At 40.6% G+C, this 16,897-nt stretch overlaps 4 protein-coding genes across 4 annotated transcripts; 2 read left to right on the top strand and 2 right to left on the bottom strand.

The window, feature by feature from the left end:
* The first annotated feature begins 2,899 nt into the window (after positions 1-2,899).
* Positions 2,900-8,493, top strand: SARC_01220 (hypothetical protein). The gene is made up of 5 exons (XM_014305067.1): positions 2,900-3,901; positions 4,752-4,925; positions 6,165-6,298; positions 7,029-7,190; positions 7,807-8,493. The coding sequence occupies exons 1-5, from the start codon at positions 3,145-3,147 to the stop codon at positions 8,029-8,031; spliced, it is 1,452 nt and encodes a 483-aa protein (XP_014160542.1). The 5' UTR covers positions 2,900-3,144; the 3' UTR covers positions 8,032-8,493.
* Positions 8,494-8,866: 373 nt separating this feature from the next.
* SARC_01219 (hypothetical protein) lies at positions 8,867-9,889 on the bottom strand (the record flags this gene model as incomplete). The annotated part of the gene is made up of 1 exon (XM_014305066.1): positions 8,867-9,889. One exon carries the CDS (start codon positions 9,887-9,889, stop codon positions 8,987-8,989), a length of 903 nt encoding a protein of 300 aa, XP_014160541.1. The 3' UTR covers positions 8,867-8,986.
* Positions 9,890-12,006: 2,117 nt separating this feature from the next.
* SARC_01218 (hypothetical protein) lies at positions 12,007-12,218 on the top strand (the record flags this gene model as incomplete). The annotated part of the gene is made up of 2 exons (XM_014305065.1): positions 12,007-12,031; positions 12,073-12,218. The coding sequence occupies 2 exons, from the start codon at positions 12,007-12,009 to the stop codon at positions 12,216-12,218; spliced, it is 171 nt and encodes a 56-aa protein (XP_014160540.1).
* Positions 12,219-13,099: 881 nt separating this feature from the next.
* On the bottom strand, positions 13,100-14,850 carry SARC_01217 (hypothetical protein). The gene has a single exon (XM_014305064.1). It carries the CDS (start codon positions 14,801-14,803, stop codon positions 13,778-13,780), a length of 1,026 nt encoding a protein of 341 aa, XP_014160539.1. The 5' UTR covers positions 14,804-14,850; the 3' UTR covers positions 13,100-13,777.
* Positions 14,851-16,897: the final 2,047 nt, after the last annotated feature.

The following is a 16,897-nucleotide window of genomic DNA, read 5'->3' as shown; positions in this document are numbered from 1 at the left end:
TATACTACGCTAGACCATTTTATTATCTGAGACTCAACAATCGATTTTCGCTTTAACAATCGCTTGGATAAGACCATACAGCATAAGAAAGAGGTTATCAAGTGGAGCGACAACTTAGGGCTTATGACATGTGCAAAACGCTAAGTGGGTTGTTTTACTTTTTCGGCTACTAAGTCCAACATTTCGGAAATTTTTCGTATATGGGTTACTCATCTTAAGGCATGATACAGTCTAGACGGACACGGACCATACGATTGAGAGGGACTCACGACAAATTTTGTCAGGTGCCGACCGGATTCTACAAGTTCTGAACATACCGGCTATACGCATGGGACAACTTCATATTTTTGTCCATCTAGGGCTGAGCCGGTCATCATTGTACAAGAGCTCGTGGACGTGATTAATTCAGTTAAAATATATGCTGGTAACTAAAGGAAAACACTACAAGCTTGTACTGGGTAGAACTGATACAGAGCTGACTTGGAATTTTAGGAGTAAAATTCATTTAAGATATTACCATCTAATAAACCTAATAAATCTAACATTGTCTTATGTAAGGTTTTACTAAATATGTATTATTGCTAATGCCTTCGCGTTCCCTGGTCGGGGATGGCACCGGTGGATTTTATTTTTCTTTGAAAAAGAGAATCACAATTGTATATAATAATGTTATCTAAAAAAATATTAAAAAATATGATTTAGCTCGCTTCGCTCGCTATTTAGTGTATATTTAAATATTCATTTTGTAATATTATAAAAATAACAAAAAAATAAAAAATGATTAAAATAGATTATATATAATTGTCGTATATAGCCTGCTACTGGATCCAGTATATAATGTTAATTTAGACGTCTATGTCAGTAAGCTAGTGTTAAAAATTGATAATACTAGTAATTATTGATAATTTAAATATTGACAATTTTTTTTTAATGTATAGACTGCTACTTCATTCATGTCGTAAATATATATTATTTTAATTCAGTCTATGTCAGGTTATTTTTTTAAATTGTCATGAATTTTAATAGATGTCAGAAAGCTATGATTTCTTTTTTTTTAATAAATAGTTGAATAAAAATGGAACATAATTATAAGGGGGAGAAGGATAGTCTACTTTTGTAATATTTTCAAAAACTATTTTTTATCTTAAAACAAGAAACACTTTTCAAACATTCAAAAAGATATGATTGTTTAAATACTGCATTTAGTGTATAAAATTAACATTAAAAAAATGACTTTAAAAAAAGTAAACTCGATCAAGAAATAAATTATCAAATAGGCTGACTTTCAAAAAGGCTGAGACTAAGGAGAGGGGGGGGGGGAGGTGGGGACGGAGACCCCCCCCCCACCACTTAGGTTATATTACCAGCAATAAACCTGAGCCTGGCAAGAGCCGGATACCCTGAGACTTGAGGTAGTCTAGGTATCAATTCTTGGCTAAATATCGTTATGAAGGTCAAGTGAAATGGTGCTTAATTTTATTTTTTAAATTGTCAAGAATTTAAATAGAGGTTTGTGTCAGAAAGCTATGTTTTCCTTTTAATATTTTTAAGAAGATTCCCCCCCCCCCTTCCCCCCAATCTTCTTGCTCCATGTGTAATATTTTTAATTTTTAATACTTTTTAAACATTCAGAAAGTTATGATTTAAAATAAATTGAGCATATAAATTTGTAATTAGGGGGGAAGCCGGAGGGAAAGCTTGAGGGAGCGGTGGGAGTGGCAGCAGTATTCAGCTTCCCATCCGGTTCGGAGATCGAGGCCTTACTTTGAGTCTTGAGACTAAGAGAAATGAAGTAGAAAAAACAGAGAACATGTACTTACGTTTTATGAAAATTTGATCTATTTTAAAAGAAAGTTCAAAAATAGTTTCATTAGGCTACATTCAGAATGCTCAAAACTTGTGTGGGAACATTTTTTTTCTTACTCATGGACGTTTTCATTTATACATTTTTTCGGTTTGATTGGAGACTTCACTGTAATTTTTCGAAATGACAGCGTCCGTCCTATTTTTGGGACGATTTTCAAACTGGTTATTTAAAATTTAGGGCCACTACTTTGAGCTAATACTTTGTTGGCGGTGCCAATATTTCATAGCCTTTGTTTCAATTTAGAACGCTATGAATATTTAAACGTGAATATGAACAAAATGAATTACCTCTCTGAGTATACGCTTACAGACCTCACGGCGTCACAGCCGTGTTTTATCACTGACAGCGTCAGTCCCGGTCAACTTTACTACTGAAAGAGAAAGCTTTTCTAAATCCCTATCAACTTTATCACCGATTTTTTGTCCGTCGCCATTTGTAGACCCCTTTGGAGTCCCTCTTCATTTCAGAAAGAAAGATCACTATTTTTTTTTTTGGATAATTTGTTTGGATTTGTTTCTAAAAATATGAGCCTAGATATTTTACCAATATTTCTATATAGATACGTGATTATGAACAAAATGAATTATCTCTCTGATTATGCGCTTTCAGTCCCGCAGCGTCCCAGCTGTGTTTTGACACTGACTTTTTGTCCGTCCCCAAAAATCGTAAGTGGCCCCTTTTTTCTGGCTGGAATCGATTTTGCCCATTTGAGACCCTATACAAAATGATCAATAGGCCCGAATCAGAATGTCTAAATATATACAAGTAAATTACCCCTATAGGTATGCTCTTTCAGTCCCCGCGGCGTCCCATCCGTGTTTTATTCATTACTATTTACACTCCCAGTTGAAATCCCAATGATGCAAAAAACGTTTAGCACTTTAACGCAAAAACGAATGATTATTTTATATTACGTTTTATTTACAGCCTAAAATTGTAACAGTTTTTTCAAGAAACGAACTATAGTATGGACAGCTTTGAAGTAAAAGAGGCTGTGTTTAAAGTAAATAAATACAAACTCAGCAATGATCCCCGTAACCCTGATATATGTTATATAGTGTACAAGCGATAATATATATCTATGTATATGTCAATATATGTACATGTTCGTGTATGTCTATAGATATAGATATAGATATACCTGTTTTTACTACTAATAGCTCTCGGTTGTTATCCCTCATAGGAGTACACAAAGAAGCACTTATATATATGTATGCAGAATCACCTCAACGTCGACTTTGTCCACAAATACTAACTATTCACACACATTAAGCAATATGGCTGAGACATCACCCCCGCAAACACCACCGCCCACTGACCCCACCCCTCCCGCTAGTGGGACGCAATCGAAGTCATCGGTCAATTCAAGTACCACTTCGGTAGCTGACGGAGAAGAAGAAGCAAACTCAACAACAAACACGGCTATGGTCTCGTCGGAAGCGGTTGCATGTCAAGAGAGTGCGGAGGATAGTGTAGCTGAACATACTGAAGTTACACTAGAAAATGGATCAGATGTTATCACACACACGGATATAACCGATGCGTCGGATACCAAAAGTGAAGAAGTCCAAGGTGACGCTAAGAGTTCAGTGACCTTTGATTTGAGTAGTGATGGTGAACACGAAAGTGCAGACCTAACGGAGACACAATCTGATGGGCAGAGTTTACAACAGGCTACGCAGCAGATCAGTGCATACATTGATGGGGAAAGAGAGGATGACACGAACACACCCACACATACACACACAAAAGACCTTCCTACTGCTGAGACCGAGCAACAAGGTGCACAAACGAGCTCGGATAAAGACATTACTGAACCTACGAGAGGGAATAGTACAGACGGTACACAGCAGTCAGCCACCGTAGCTACAGAAGACGATGCTACGGCAACTGATAATAGTGGTGCCGAAGCGAGTCAAAAGGATGAGGCTACGCCTAAGGATGCTGTCGGGAGATCACAGTCACAATCCGGCAGCTCTACTTCATTATGGGGAAGCCTTAAAAACATCTTCGTCACAGTTCCAACATATGAAGGTATTCGCTTGGTGTTGATCTGGTGTATTTATGGTTGTGTGTGTACGTGCTCATCCATTTGAACCATATGCAATCTCCACTGAATGGCCACGTTCTCGTATGTACACCCGCGAGTAGCGGTAAGAGTGTATCTGACACCCATCCGACATATCGAGGGGTTTATTTGTTCATTCGTTTGTGTTGGTCGAATACACGGGCATGTGCGCAATTGACATCTCAGGCGAGTCGGCTTGCACCTGTTACAGACATGTACTATCACGTATATACAACTGCTCGCAATATAGTGTATGTAGACTGTAGTACGTGATACTGCCGGCATATCAAACCACGCGTAACAGCACACAGGCGTCTTTTACCGGACCAGCCTCTGTTTCTTTCTTCCTCCTGACAAGTACGTCGGCATTTAATGCCTGTCGCTGGTTCTGTTGGAATGTCTAGCGCGGGATAGCAACTACAAGACAACTGAGTACCTATCGTTATCTTATCTACACCATAGCAACTATCATTATCTTTCCTACACCTTAGCAACTATCATTATCTTATTTACACCTTAGCAGTTATCATTGTCTTATCTACACCTTATCAACTATCACTATCTTATCTACACCTTAGCAACTATCATTATCTTATCTACACCTTAGCAACTATCATTATATTATCTACACCTTAGCAACTATCATTATCTTTCCTACACCTTAGCAACTATCATTATCTTATTTACACCTTAGCAGCTATCATTGTCTTATCTACACCTTATCAACTATCACTATCTTATCTACACCTTAGCAACTATCATTATCTTCTCTACACCTTAGCAACTATCATTATATTTTATCCATTTCTATCCCAGCTGATCCCGAACTAGACGATGCTTTGGAGTCGTTAGAGCGTTTCTCCCACACGTTTGCTGAATCGGTCAAGGCTCTGAGCATGTACCGTAAGGCATTCATAACCATGACTCTGCAGATCAAACACTTGGCCAAGGCCCTCAATGACGAGGGCATGAAGACACGAGGTGACACAGGTGTGTGCGTGAGCAGACATGCATGTGTGTTGGGGTGGCTGTTGATGCCTGTATGTGGTTGAGTAGATATGTGTACATCGTGGTGTGTGGTGTTGTTATTCATGTATGTGTATTGATGTGTGTATGTGGTAGATATATATACACATGTGTACATCGTGGTGTGTGGTGTTATTATTCATGTAAGTGCATTGATGTGTGTATGTGGTAGATATATATCCACATGTGTACATCGTGGTGTGTGGTGTTGTTATTCATGTATGTGCATTGATGTGTGTAAGTGGTAGATATATATACACATGTGTGCATGTATGTGCATTGATGTGTGTATGTGGTAGATATACACACATATATGTACATCGTGGTGTGTGGCTGTTGTTCCATGTTTGTGTGTTGGTGTGTACAGACATGTGCGGAGTTTATTTGATTGTAACGAGTGTATGTCACACTACAGCTGACGTACTGTGTGCAGTCCATCGACAGCAAAAACAACACAAAGCAATGGAGACTCTATGAAACGTAAGTCTCTCCTGATATGTCTTGGAGTGTATGGTAGAAATGAGTGTATGTGTCTAATATACACGCATGCGTATGTGTGTGCGTGTTGTTGATAAGCTTTGGAGTGTATATGATAAAAATTTGGGTATGTGTTTCACATACACGCATGTGTATATGTGTATATGTTGTTGATAAGCATAGGAGTGTATATGAGAGAGGATGTGGTACAAATGAGTGTATCTGTTTGATATGCACGCATGTGTACTGGCGTGTGTGTTCATTCTGCGTGATAAGTCGAAGATCGCATTGCAGCTCGTAGGCAGGCGGGGTTTGTATGCGAGTACCAATCACCATGGTTACTTAGTGGTAGCCCCATTCTTCTTTGCACAGGCAGAGTGCTACTGTGTGCGCATATCAATCACCATGGTTATCTAGTAGTGACCCCATCCTTCTTTACACAGGCAGAGTGCTACTGTGTGCGCATATCGATCACCATGGTTACCTCGTAGTAACCCCATCCTTCTTTACCCAAGCAGAGTGCTGCTGTGTGCGCATACCAACCACCATGGTTACCTAGTAGTAACCCCATCCTCTTTACACAGGCAGAGTGCTACTGTGTGCGTATATCAATCACCATGGTTACCTAGTAGTAACCCCATCCTTCTTTACACAGGCAGAGTGCTACTGTGTGCGCATACCAATCACCATGGTTACCTAGTAGTAACCCCATCCTTCTTTGCACAGGAAGGGTTCTGCGCAATATGGGCGAATCCCTTAAGGATGTGCATACGTCGCAGCAGGACTTGTCACCGTTGCTCTCTCGAATGGAGAGCACTTGGGACGCGTTCATCACCCGAGGAGTGCCAGATGCCCAGCAGGTAAGATTGCTCTGCGTGTATGTGTAGGTGGGCGAGTGAGTGAGTGTGTGTGTGTATGTGCGTGTGACTGTGTGTTTGTTAGTATGAGCATGTAGTAGGTGATATAAAAGCCCAGCATGTACGAAGTCTCTCTGTGTGTGTGTGTGTGCGTGTGTGTGCGTGTGTGTTGGTCCGAGAATACATAGGCACATAGATGTTCTATTTGTTTAAGGTACGGAAGTCGTACTTTTCTTTCGGTTGTGTTAGTCTCATCATAAGTGTTTGTCTATGCTGTACTTCGTTCTTGTTCATAGGCTCTTGCGGATCTATAGACTATGCTATTTTATCTCGCATACGTACGTGTGTATTTCATGCACCCTCGTTATTAGTCCGCTTCAGATGTTCTCACTATGATCACTAGTCTCGCATGCGTATGTGTGTTTTCTATACACACTCATCATTGGGCCGATACATATGTATTCACTATTGTATTTAATATTTATACGTATGCGTGATCTCTATACACATTCGATATTATGCCGCTACAGATGTATTTAATATGATAGTCAATATTCATATGTATGTGTTTTCTCTATGCACACTCATTACGCTGCCGATATTTTTAATATGATGAATGTTTGTACGTATGTGAGTTCTCTATGCACGCTCGTTATTAGGCCGCTGCAGATGCATTTCATGCGATAATTAATATTCATACGTTTGTGTGTTTTCTTTGCACATTCATTATTAGGCTGCGGCAGACGTACTTACTGCGCGCGAAAAGGCACACGCGGCCCAGCAACGCAGACAGCGTGCAGGAGAGCAGGGCAACAACCAGTTCAGTGAAGTCTATTTAATATACCAGGCAATGGAAGCGGAATACAAGGACAAACGGGAAGCCTTCTTAGCCAAGGTATAGTGGATGGGGTTGGAGAAGACATATCATTGCGTCATATTGAATTAAGACGGGAAGCATTTTAAGCCCTTGTCAAATTATATATATATATATATCTGTATATGTATATATATATGTATATGTGTATGTATATGTATATATACATGTATATGTATATGTGTTTATATAAATATATGTATATCGATATATATATATATATATTTATATATACAAATATATATAATGTATGTATGTATATATGTATATATGTATATATATATATATATATATGGATGGATGGACGTAGTGTATATATATGACACCCTCCGTGTACTAGTGGGCTATCTGATGCACCTGACAACAGCGCCTCTCATTAATCTTCAATGATTTGGCTACTTTGCGTTTCAACGTTGGAGGTTTCATCGCGGATTCGGATTGTATTTTTTTCTTCATGTGCACGAGATAATATCAGTAGATATGAATTGAGGTGCCTATACGTTGAAGGATTGTTGTAGGTCAAATAGAAACTTAGGGTTTTAGGGTTTAAAATAGTTGCATCATGTACACACCACTATTCGGGTTTCAGGAGCGGGTAACTGTCTCACACCCATCGAATCAATACATCGCAATACAGGCGACAATGCTGGATCTCCAACACTGTAACATCTTCCGAAAGGACCTTAAAGAGTTTGAGATTGTATTTAAGCTTCACGCCCAGAACGCTCAGCAGGTGCTACACCAGGCCATGGATGTCCACAAGGACATAGTCAATAGCCAGACGAAGACTCCGTCGGAGTTTGCGGACAATCTACTGCTTGCGAGGAAACGCAGTGTGCCCAATTTACAGCTGCAGTGTTAATGGGGCAACCGTCATGATGCAACAATGTGATATAATTTACAATACTCAACTGATCTGGTACATACCATTGTTATGGTGTGTACAAGAACTTTGATGGGCTGACGAACAATGACCAGTGCTTTTTTTTTTCCGAAGAATTTACTACGTCCGAGGAATTGAGGTGTGGTCAGAGGAAACCTTGCCAGCTCCAGTAGAGCTGCTTCAAAATAGTAATTCCTGATGTGGGTTGGGTGGTTCTGGAGGTGTGGAAGGTGCTAGATGGGACTATGTGCCGTGAGCTGCATACGTCCCTATATACCGCGAAATATCAACAATCAGAATTTTTTTCTTGTTTGTGGGCCGCAGATTGTTAACGGAGGTGTTTCACTGGATGGGCTCACACGCTTGAGTTTCCAAGCAGTCGAGACTCTCCGAAGTTTTAAAACTCGACACTTGATTTCATCTAACCCCCCCCCCCCCCCCGCATTGCGAAGCGACGTTCCATTAAACCTGTAGTGACATCTGTTCGTGACACTTCTAATGGAGAACAGGAAATAGACCCCGTTCCGACAATGCTAATTAATCAACAGGATCCATTTGGATGACCACAGTATTGCTCAATGTGGAGTACATCACAATATTGAACCACAATAAACAAATTAGTGTATATAAACTGCGAGTTAATCTGACTGTATACTACAATGAGTTTTTGTACGTGGTCGCAACAGAATATGTAGCTCGCAGGAATAGTCGTCATTGTTGAATTCTGCTGTTTTTTGACAGCAATATCCACTTTGCACTGATTCAAAGGCATGAAACCAGTATTCATAATCGACTAAATATAAAAAAACATCATTTCAAATTTATATTTTATTTTTTATACGTGTCGAATATTCGAAATCGGAATTCGAAGCGGGCGATTGTATCACGATATCGGATTCGGATTTTCCTCTGGTTCGTCTTTCTAGCTGACAAGTTAGAGTGGGCAGGTAACAGCAGTGTATTTCGTATTGGTGCCATCGGCTAAGAAACATTGGCAATCTGTGTCATAACATGAAGAACCACTCTCAGTTTCAAGGATCACGTAGTCGACTCCACAATTATCTGGGTACAATGCCTTGCACTCTTCTAATTCTGTGACTGGGCCGAAACAACCCAAGGTATATGGCACTGAGGTCTGTGTGTGGTAATGGTACACCTCAGGGCCACCCTCCTCCACTGCTCCATAGTGACCACCGCAGAAGTCAAGATCAGTCGGTTGCACAGCCTCGCCATCTACATTGTCTTCATTTAGCCCATATATACCACGGCCATCCAAAGCAACACCAATCAAAGCGGAATGTCCCAATGTGTTCTGATCGTACTCACAGCTGAGATCGGCATGATAATGGTATGGCAGGGCATGTCCACCGCACGGATCTAGTATAAATTCCTGATCTACATTCTCAATACCACACTGTAATTCAAGGGTCAAGTCACAGGCAGGCACGTCAACTCCACCGTCGCATGTTCCATTGCAGACGAGCCCTTCGACAAAACCAGCCTCAAATGGGCCATAGATATTCACACCGTACAAGCTGATGCCAAGACGATTTCTCAAGGGGGCAGCCCATGGACCTGTGGTGTTGTATCCATCAACGGGGAATGTCATTTCTTGACAGTCGCTTGAAGCAGAGATATTGTAGTCGAAACCATCGTCCACACGACCACTCGGGTCACTGTTGGGACACTGATTGAAAACGACCGTTCCATTGTGCACGCCAGTGGCTACATTATATGTCAAAGTACCATAGTACTCGCTACTACTGCCATCTTGACTGCAAGTTTCACCATCCGGAGTTACACACTGTGTCGAGCTCACCGATGTAGAATCCGCCATATCACCCCCACCCTACCCACCTTCACCACCCTCACCCGGAGGTGGCCCACCATCACCACCGCCAACTTGCGGTGGCTGAGCGGTAGACAGTGCGCTGAGCAAGGAAACTGTAACTATCGTTGAAAAGAACATCCTTTTGAAATTTTTGTAGTATGTATTGTTGTTATTTCAAAGGGTGTTCGAATTCCGAACCTGTGGGCAAAACAGCAGTTCTCTTTATACTACTGCAGCTTGAGGCATCTTGATTGCTCATCAACGTATACATCCACCGGGGGGACTGGGATATTCGGAGCGCCGAGTCGCCGACGCCTGACAGAGAAACAGATATCACACAGCCTATACGCTTAGAAGTTAAGCCGAGAATCTGTTTAGAAGTTGGACTTTGGACTTTGGACAGATATGCAAAGCAAAATAGGTAAATATTTTTGTTAAATAAATACGAAATCATTCACAAAACTTATTTTTAATTTTTATGTTTGTTTTTGTTTTTGTTTTTTTTTACAAAATCAAAACAAACAACAAACAATATTGGTTCAATTTATTTCTTGTCGGAACGACTAAATAGTGATTATTTACATACAGAAGAAGGCTAAAAAAAAATGGAAAATGGCGACATATTTATTTATTTATGAATATTGGTGAGTGACTGAGTGGTTACTGTTTTCTTTTGTTATTGTTTTTAAAAAATAAACAAAATAAAACAAATAGGTTCGAAATCATTCACAAAAGAACTTGAAAAAAAGCTATTCTACTCTCTCTCTATATATATATAATGTTTAAAAACGATTCCTCATTATCACTTGGACAGTTGGACTTGTTCACTCTTGTGGGGAGGTTCCAAGAATTATTATCCGAGCTGTATGTTATTAAAAATAGGTTCCCAGGATAATAATCCGAGCTCTATATTGCTATTAATAAAAAAATGTATAGTACTATAGGCTCTCTCTCTGAGAGAGAGTGGTAGTAGTACATAAATATATTCAGAATTTCAGTGTAGCACATGACAAACACATGTGTGTGTAAATATTTTATTTACATATCTCAAATTCAAAATGGTTATTGAACCGTTTTGTATTCTGTATGTTTTTTTTTTTAAATAATAATCAAAATCAAAATCTAGAAGATTGCGGCCTGCGCCCTCCAGGCTCCGCGCGTGTACAAAACGTGTCTTATGTTTTGTTGTGAAAGTTAATAAAATAGGCGAGCCTAGAATTGAGAATCCGAAAATTCCTAAATACATGCTAGAGTAAAATGTAAACAAACTATGTACGCCTCTACACTCTGACTCTACAGTCTACAGTCTACGACTCTACGCCCTACGGCCTACGCCTCTACAGTCTACAGTCTACAGTCTACAGTCTACAGTCTACAGTCTACAGTCTACAGTCTACAGTCTACAGTCTACAGTCTACAGTCTACAGTCTACAGTCTACAGTCTACAGTCTACAGTCTACAGTCTACAGTCTACAGTCTACAGTCTACAGTCTACAGTCTACAGTCTACAGTCTACAGTCTACAGTCTACAGTCTACAGTCTACAGTCTACACTCTACACTCTACACTCTACACTCTACAGTCTACACTCTACACTCTACGGAACTACATATGTATTTTTAGTATTTACGGCTCATTTGATATTCATGTGACAGTCAACACACTGAACACTGAACACTGAACGCTGAACGCTGAACGCTGAACATTCAACTTTCCCAGTTTATACTGCGAGAGTGCGCACTGCGCACTGTCGCAGTGCAGTGACTGCACTCTACTCTAGTAGTCAGCAATCAGCAGTCGCCAATCAGCACTCAGCAGCCTCGCAGTCAGCACTATTTAGTATTTATGCAATATGTGTATGCAGTGTCAGCAGTTGTCAAATGTGAAACGAATCCGGAATATAAGTTCCAAAGGGCAATATTAGGGTTTCTATTCTTATAAAAATTGGTATCATTCAAAGAGGGCAATGATGTGAATATTTTAAGAGACAGAACAGCCTTTTCATAGGGTCACTGTTACAATAGTAGTAAGTAAATACAGCCTACGCCCTACGACCAGCCAACCCTACGCCCTACAGCCTCAGCCCTCAGGCCTGCGCTCACTACAGTTCACTCCTACGGCCTAATGATACAGAACACACACCCACACAGTACAGAACACACACCCACACAAAAGACCTTCTCACCCCAGACAACGAGCAACAAGATGCACAAACAAACTCAGAGAAGGACATTGCTGAACCTACGAGTATGAGTAGTACAGACGGTGCACAGCAGTCACCCCCCGTTACTATTGAGGGCGATGCCACGGTAACCGATAATAGTAGTGCCGTGTAAGCGAGTTGTGTGCTGTCGGGCGATCATAGACACAATCCGGTAGCTCTAGTTCATTTTTGGGAAGCTGAAATGAAGGTATTCGCTTATCTGTTCAGTTCTTCGTTGGTCTCGCTTCCCTGCTTTGTCCTTTGTTGGTCTAAGGTATTTGTGGCTGTTTGTGTACATGCCCGTCCAATTGAAACTGTCACATTTTCGTATGTACACTCTGGAGAAGCGGTAAGATTGTATCTGTCACCCCACCGGCATACCAAGGTGTTTATTTGTTTATTATTTTATTTTGGTTGAATGCACGGGCATTTGCGCTCGTTTTTACCTAGGACTATGACGAGTCCCTTAATGTACTATCTCAATATAATGCAACTGCCCGCAACATCGTGTATGTAGACTGTAGTACATGATACACTCTGCGTATTGACCCACGCCTAACAGCACACAGGCGACAATCACCGGCCCAGGCCCGAGTTAGTTGGTTAATTAGAAAACAGCGTTAGCTTACGGTTTACAACATGGGTGTGGTATCCGTGACCGTGCATGCGCTACAAGACATTCAAGGTCATCTACCTGTGACAGTCTCTGTCCTCTTCCTGGCAAGTGACACATCCGCGATACTTCGTAATGTAGAACAGGGAAACATACCCCGCTTCGACAACAATAATAATCAGCAGGGACCATTAGAATGCGCAGTATTGCTTTGTGTTTAGTACATAACAATTTAGCATCACAATAAAAATTGGAGTGTATATAAACTCTAGATATTACCATGGGTTTCCGCACGTGTGTGTCGCCGTAGGAATAGCAATCTTAGAAGAGGCTGTCTTTTGAAAGAATCTCCCGCAGCCTCGCTGTTGATAGCTACAAAGCCTTCCTTTTGTATCCTCTTTGATTGAACCCTTTAGCTTCTCTATCATTCATGTATCTAGAGACGATGTTCACAACGAGACTAATGTGATGATGCCAAGGTGCCAAATATCATCATAAATTCCCTCCCAAGTATACACTATGTTGCCACAGCTAAACTTTATTTTACATCTATTTAAAACAATATTGCACTGTATCCAAAATCAACTATAATGTGGATTCGGAATTTGATATTTATTCTTTTCTGTACGTACCGAATGGTCGAAATCCAAATTATCTAACTCAACGAAGTGGGTGATTAACATTTCATCTGGTTCGTATTTCTAGCTGAAACTCGACGAAGTGGGTGATTATATCATTTTATCTGGTTCGTATTTCTAGCTGAAACTCAACGTAGTGGGTGATAATATCATTTCATCTGGTTCATATTTCTAGCTAACAAGCTAGATTGGGCAGGTGGGGTGTTTGCGTATTCAGTATTGGTGCCATTGGGGAGAAAAATCTCCAACATTGATGAGAAATGTTCATATTATGCCCTATTATCAAGGCAAAGAGTTACCAGACAATGCTAAAGAAAAACGTCAATCAGATTCAGATTATTTTAGTTTGTGTTTTAATTGAAAACACATTAAAGTCGAAAGCGATTCTTCACGTAGTGAGTATTGTGACAATACATCTGGTATCTGCTTATAATTGACAGATTAGACTGGGCAGTTTTCCACCGTGTAATCAGAGTTAGTGCCATCAGCGAAGAAACATGGGCAATCTGTGTCATAACATGTACTGCCAGCCTCTGTCTCAAGAATCAAATAATCGACGCCACAATTATCTGGGTACAATGCCCTGCACTCTTCTACATCCACGACTGGGCCGAAACAGCCCACTGTATACGGCGCCGTGGTCTGTGTATGGTAATGGTATACCTCAGGGCCATCCTCCTCCACTGCTCCATAGTGACCACCGCAGAAGTCAAGATCAGTCGGTTGCACAGCCTCGCCATCTACATTGTCTTCATTTAGCCCATATATACCACGGCCATCCAAAGCAACACCAATCAAAGCGGAATGTCCCAATGTGTTCTGATCGTACTCACAGCTGAGATCGGCATGATAATGGTATGGCAGGGCATGTCCACCGCACGGATCTAGTAGATATTCCTTATTGACATTCTCAATGCCACATTGGAATTCAAGGGTCAAGTCACAGGCAGGCACATCAACTCCACCGTCGCATGTTCCATTGCAGATGAATCCTTCGACAAAACCAGCCTCAAATGGGCCATAGATATTCACACCGTGCAAGCTGATGCCGAGTCGATTTCTCAAAGGGGCAGCCCATGGACCTGTGGTGTTGTATCCATCAACGGGGAATGTCATTTCCTGACAGTCACTTGAAGCAGAGATATTGTAGTCGAAACCATCGTCCACACGACCACTCGGGTCACTGTTGGGACATTGATTGAAAACAACAGTGCCACTGTGAAGGCCAGTCTCTTCATCATATGCAAAGGTACCATAAAACTCGTTGCTACTACCATCTTGACTACAAACTTCACCATCCGGAGTTGTACACTGTGTCGAGCTCACCGATGTAGAATCACCCCCACCCATCCCACCCATCCCACCCTCACCCGGAGGTGGCCCACCATCACCACCGCCAACTTGCGGTGGCTGAGCGGTAGCCAGTGCGCTGAGCAAGGAAACCGTAACTATCGTTGAAATCAACATCGTTTTGTTTTTCCTGAAGAGTGTATTGTCTTGATATTCAACTGAGCTTGTTTGTATTCTGAAAAGGTGAGAGAAACAGTAATTCTATTTATACGATTGCAGCTTGAGACGTCATACTTGATCACCAACGTGTGCATCCCCGCGGGGTGGTGGGGCATGTTTGGAGCGCCGATAGAGATCACACCGCCTATAGCACGAGATGTATAAATGTTGAATTAGAATATGCAAAACAAAAGTGGTTCGAGTCACTTCGAGATCATTCACAAAGACAAAAAAAAATACCCCTTAGACTTGTGGTCCACTTCTTGGTCACTCTCTAGTCTCTCTCTCTCTAGAGAGAGTCTCAGTCTCTCAGAGCTCTATAAGGAGGTTCCTTAATCCTTTATCCTGATTAATTCTTGGACAGTTGTACTCGTTCACTCTTGGGGAGGTTCCCTATCCAAATTCAGAAAAATTCTAGCCTTTGTATGGCACATGTCACTGGCGGCGACTGGCCCTCCTCTCTCTAGGCAGAACTCAATTTGAAGAAGAAAAATTGACGGGAACAACCAAAAATTTAAAATAGAAGAAGAACCCGAATACAAATTCCAGATGATTGAATTTTAGTTTTTACGGACCCCAGTTGCCAGCGCTCAACAATACGAGCAGATGTGAAATCCGGAATTTCTCTTTTTGGAGTTAATGTAAATGAATAGATAGTTTTTTTAATGTTTTTCTATACAAAAAAACAAATACATGTATGTATTATTCTAAGATGAGTAGTATTTGTTTTGTTTTTGTTTTTGGTTTTTTTAACAAATAAACATTTTGTGTGTAGAGTGTAGACCAAGAGTCTCCAAGAGACATAAAAGACGTAGAGTTGCTTATCACCGAAAGCGTAGCTGTAGAGTCCCTATCTCTTTTATTGAACTTGAAATCTGTCTGGAACGCTTTTCCCCTATTTGTAGGCCCCCAAAAGGCCGCCGAGGGATCCTAAATGGAACCTTGTTTCAAAAAATAGAGCATACTTTTGTGGGTCCGTTATTGACGGCTGAAAAGAAAAGTTGATTTATAAAAAAAGGCTGAGTGTGTTTATGTGTGAGCGTGTGTGACTGAACAACGGTGCGTATTTGTGTGTGTGCTGAGTGAAAGTGAGGGAGAAAAGGGCCATCAAGAAATCTCAGTATCTCACCCTCAGCTCACCCTGTGCGGATAGCCGGAAATATTCACAAGTTAATAGTTACCCTCTTAAGAGAAATGCTTCTGGTCTCTGCGGCGCGCTAGCCGTGATTTAATATTTTGTATACTCTACTACGTAGAGAGAGAGAATATATAGAGACTTTATCGAAAATGAATCCATGCACGAGCAACATTTATTTTTATTTTTAGAAAGTGAGCAATATGTAAATGTGATTTACTGCTTTGCCTTTCACAGCCCATAGATTTCCTGTTTTAGCGCAAAGCGGCCTCAGGAAAAAAGATATGTTTGTAAAAAATATAAACACATCCGGTCAACCGTCGAACGCTTTTACTTCTTTAATTTTATTGTTACTATTAAAAAAGAAATGAACAAACCGAAGTATCACATACTTTTTTTCGGGTTTTTTAAACCCTAAAAACCGGGTGACTCCCTGACTCCCTATGGCCTGGCCGTGACTCTGGAGTCTGGAGTCTGGATCCTGGGTCCTGGGGTAATTGTCACTCACCTATGAATTCACAAATCAATTGATCATCCGTCATCATGTGTAATAGTATATATATTATCTATTTTAAATACAATAACATAGTTAACATGCTTCTTCATATGCAACGGCCATTTGACAATAAATACACACGGAGTACTCGAGACTGCCTTTGGAGTATGGGAGTCAATTCTAGAGCAAAAAGGTACACTCCCTACGAACCTATTTTTAAAAACAATAACAAAAACTGAAAACAAAAACAATCGACTTTAAAAATAACACGGTTGAATTTTTTTGGTATTTAAAAAAAGGGGGGGGTAGTTTTTTTGTTCATGACTCCCAAATCAAATTATTGTATAGGAGTTTCTGTTTTAGGGTTTTAGTTCGGTCCGATTTAGGCTTTTAGGATTTTGTATATTTGTATATATGTATA

Source organism: Sphaeroforma arctica (assembly GCF_001186125.1).
Source record: "Sphaeroforma arctica JP610 unplaced genomic scaffold supercont1.47, whole genome shotgun sequence".
NCBI classification, from domain to species: domain Eukaryota; class Ichthyosporea; order Ichthyophonida; genus Sphaeroforma; species Sphaeroforma arctica.
Note: the sequence above shows the minus strand (reverse complement) of the source record. Positions and strands in the feature narration are given on the sequence as shown.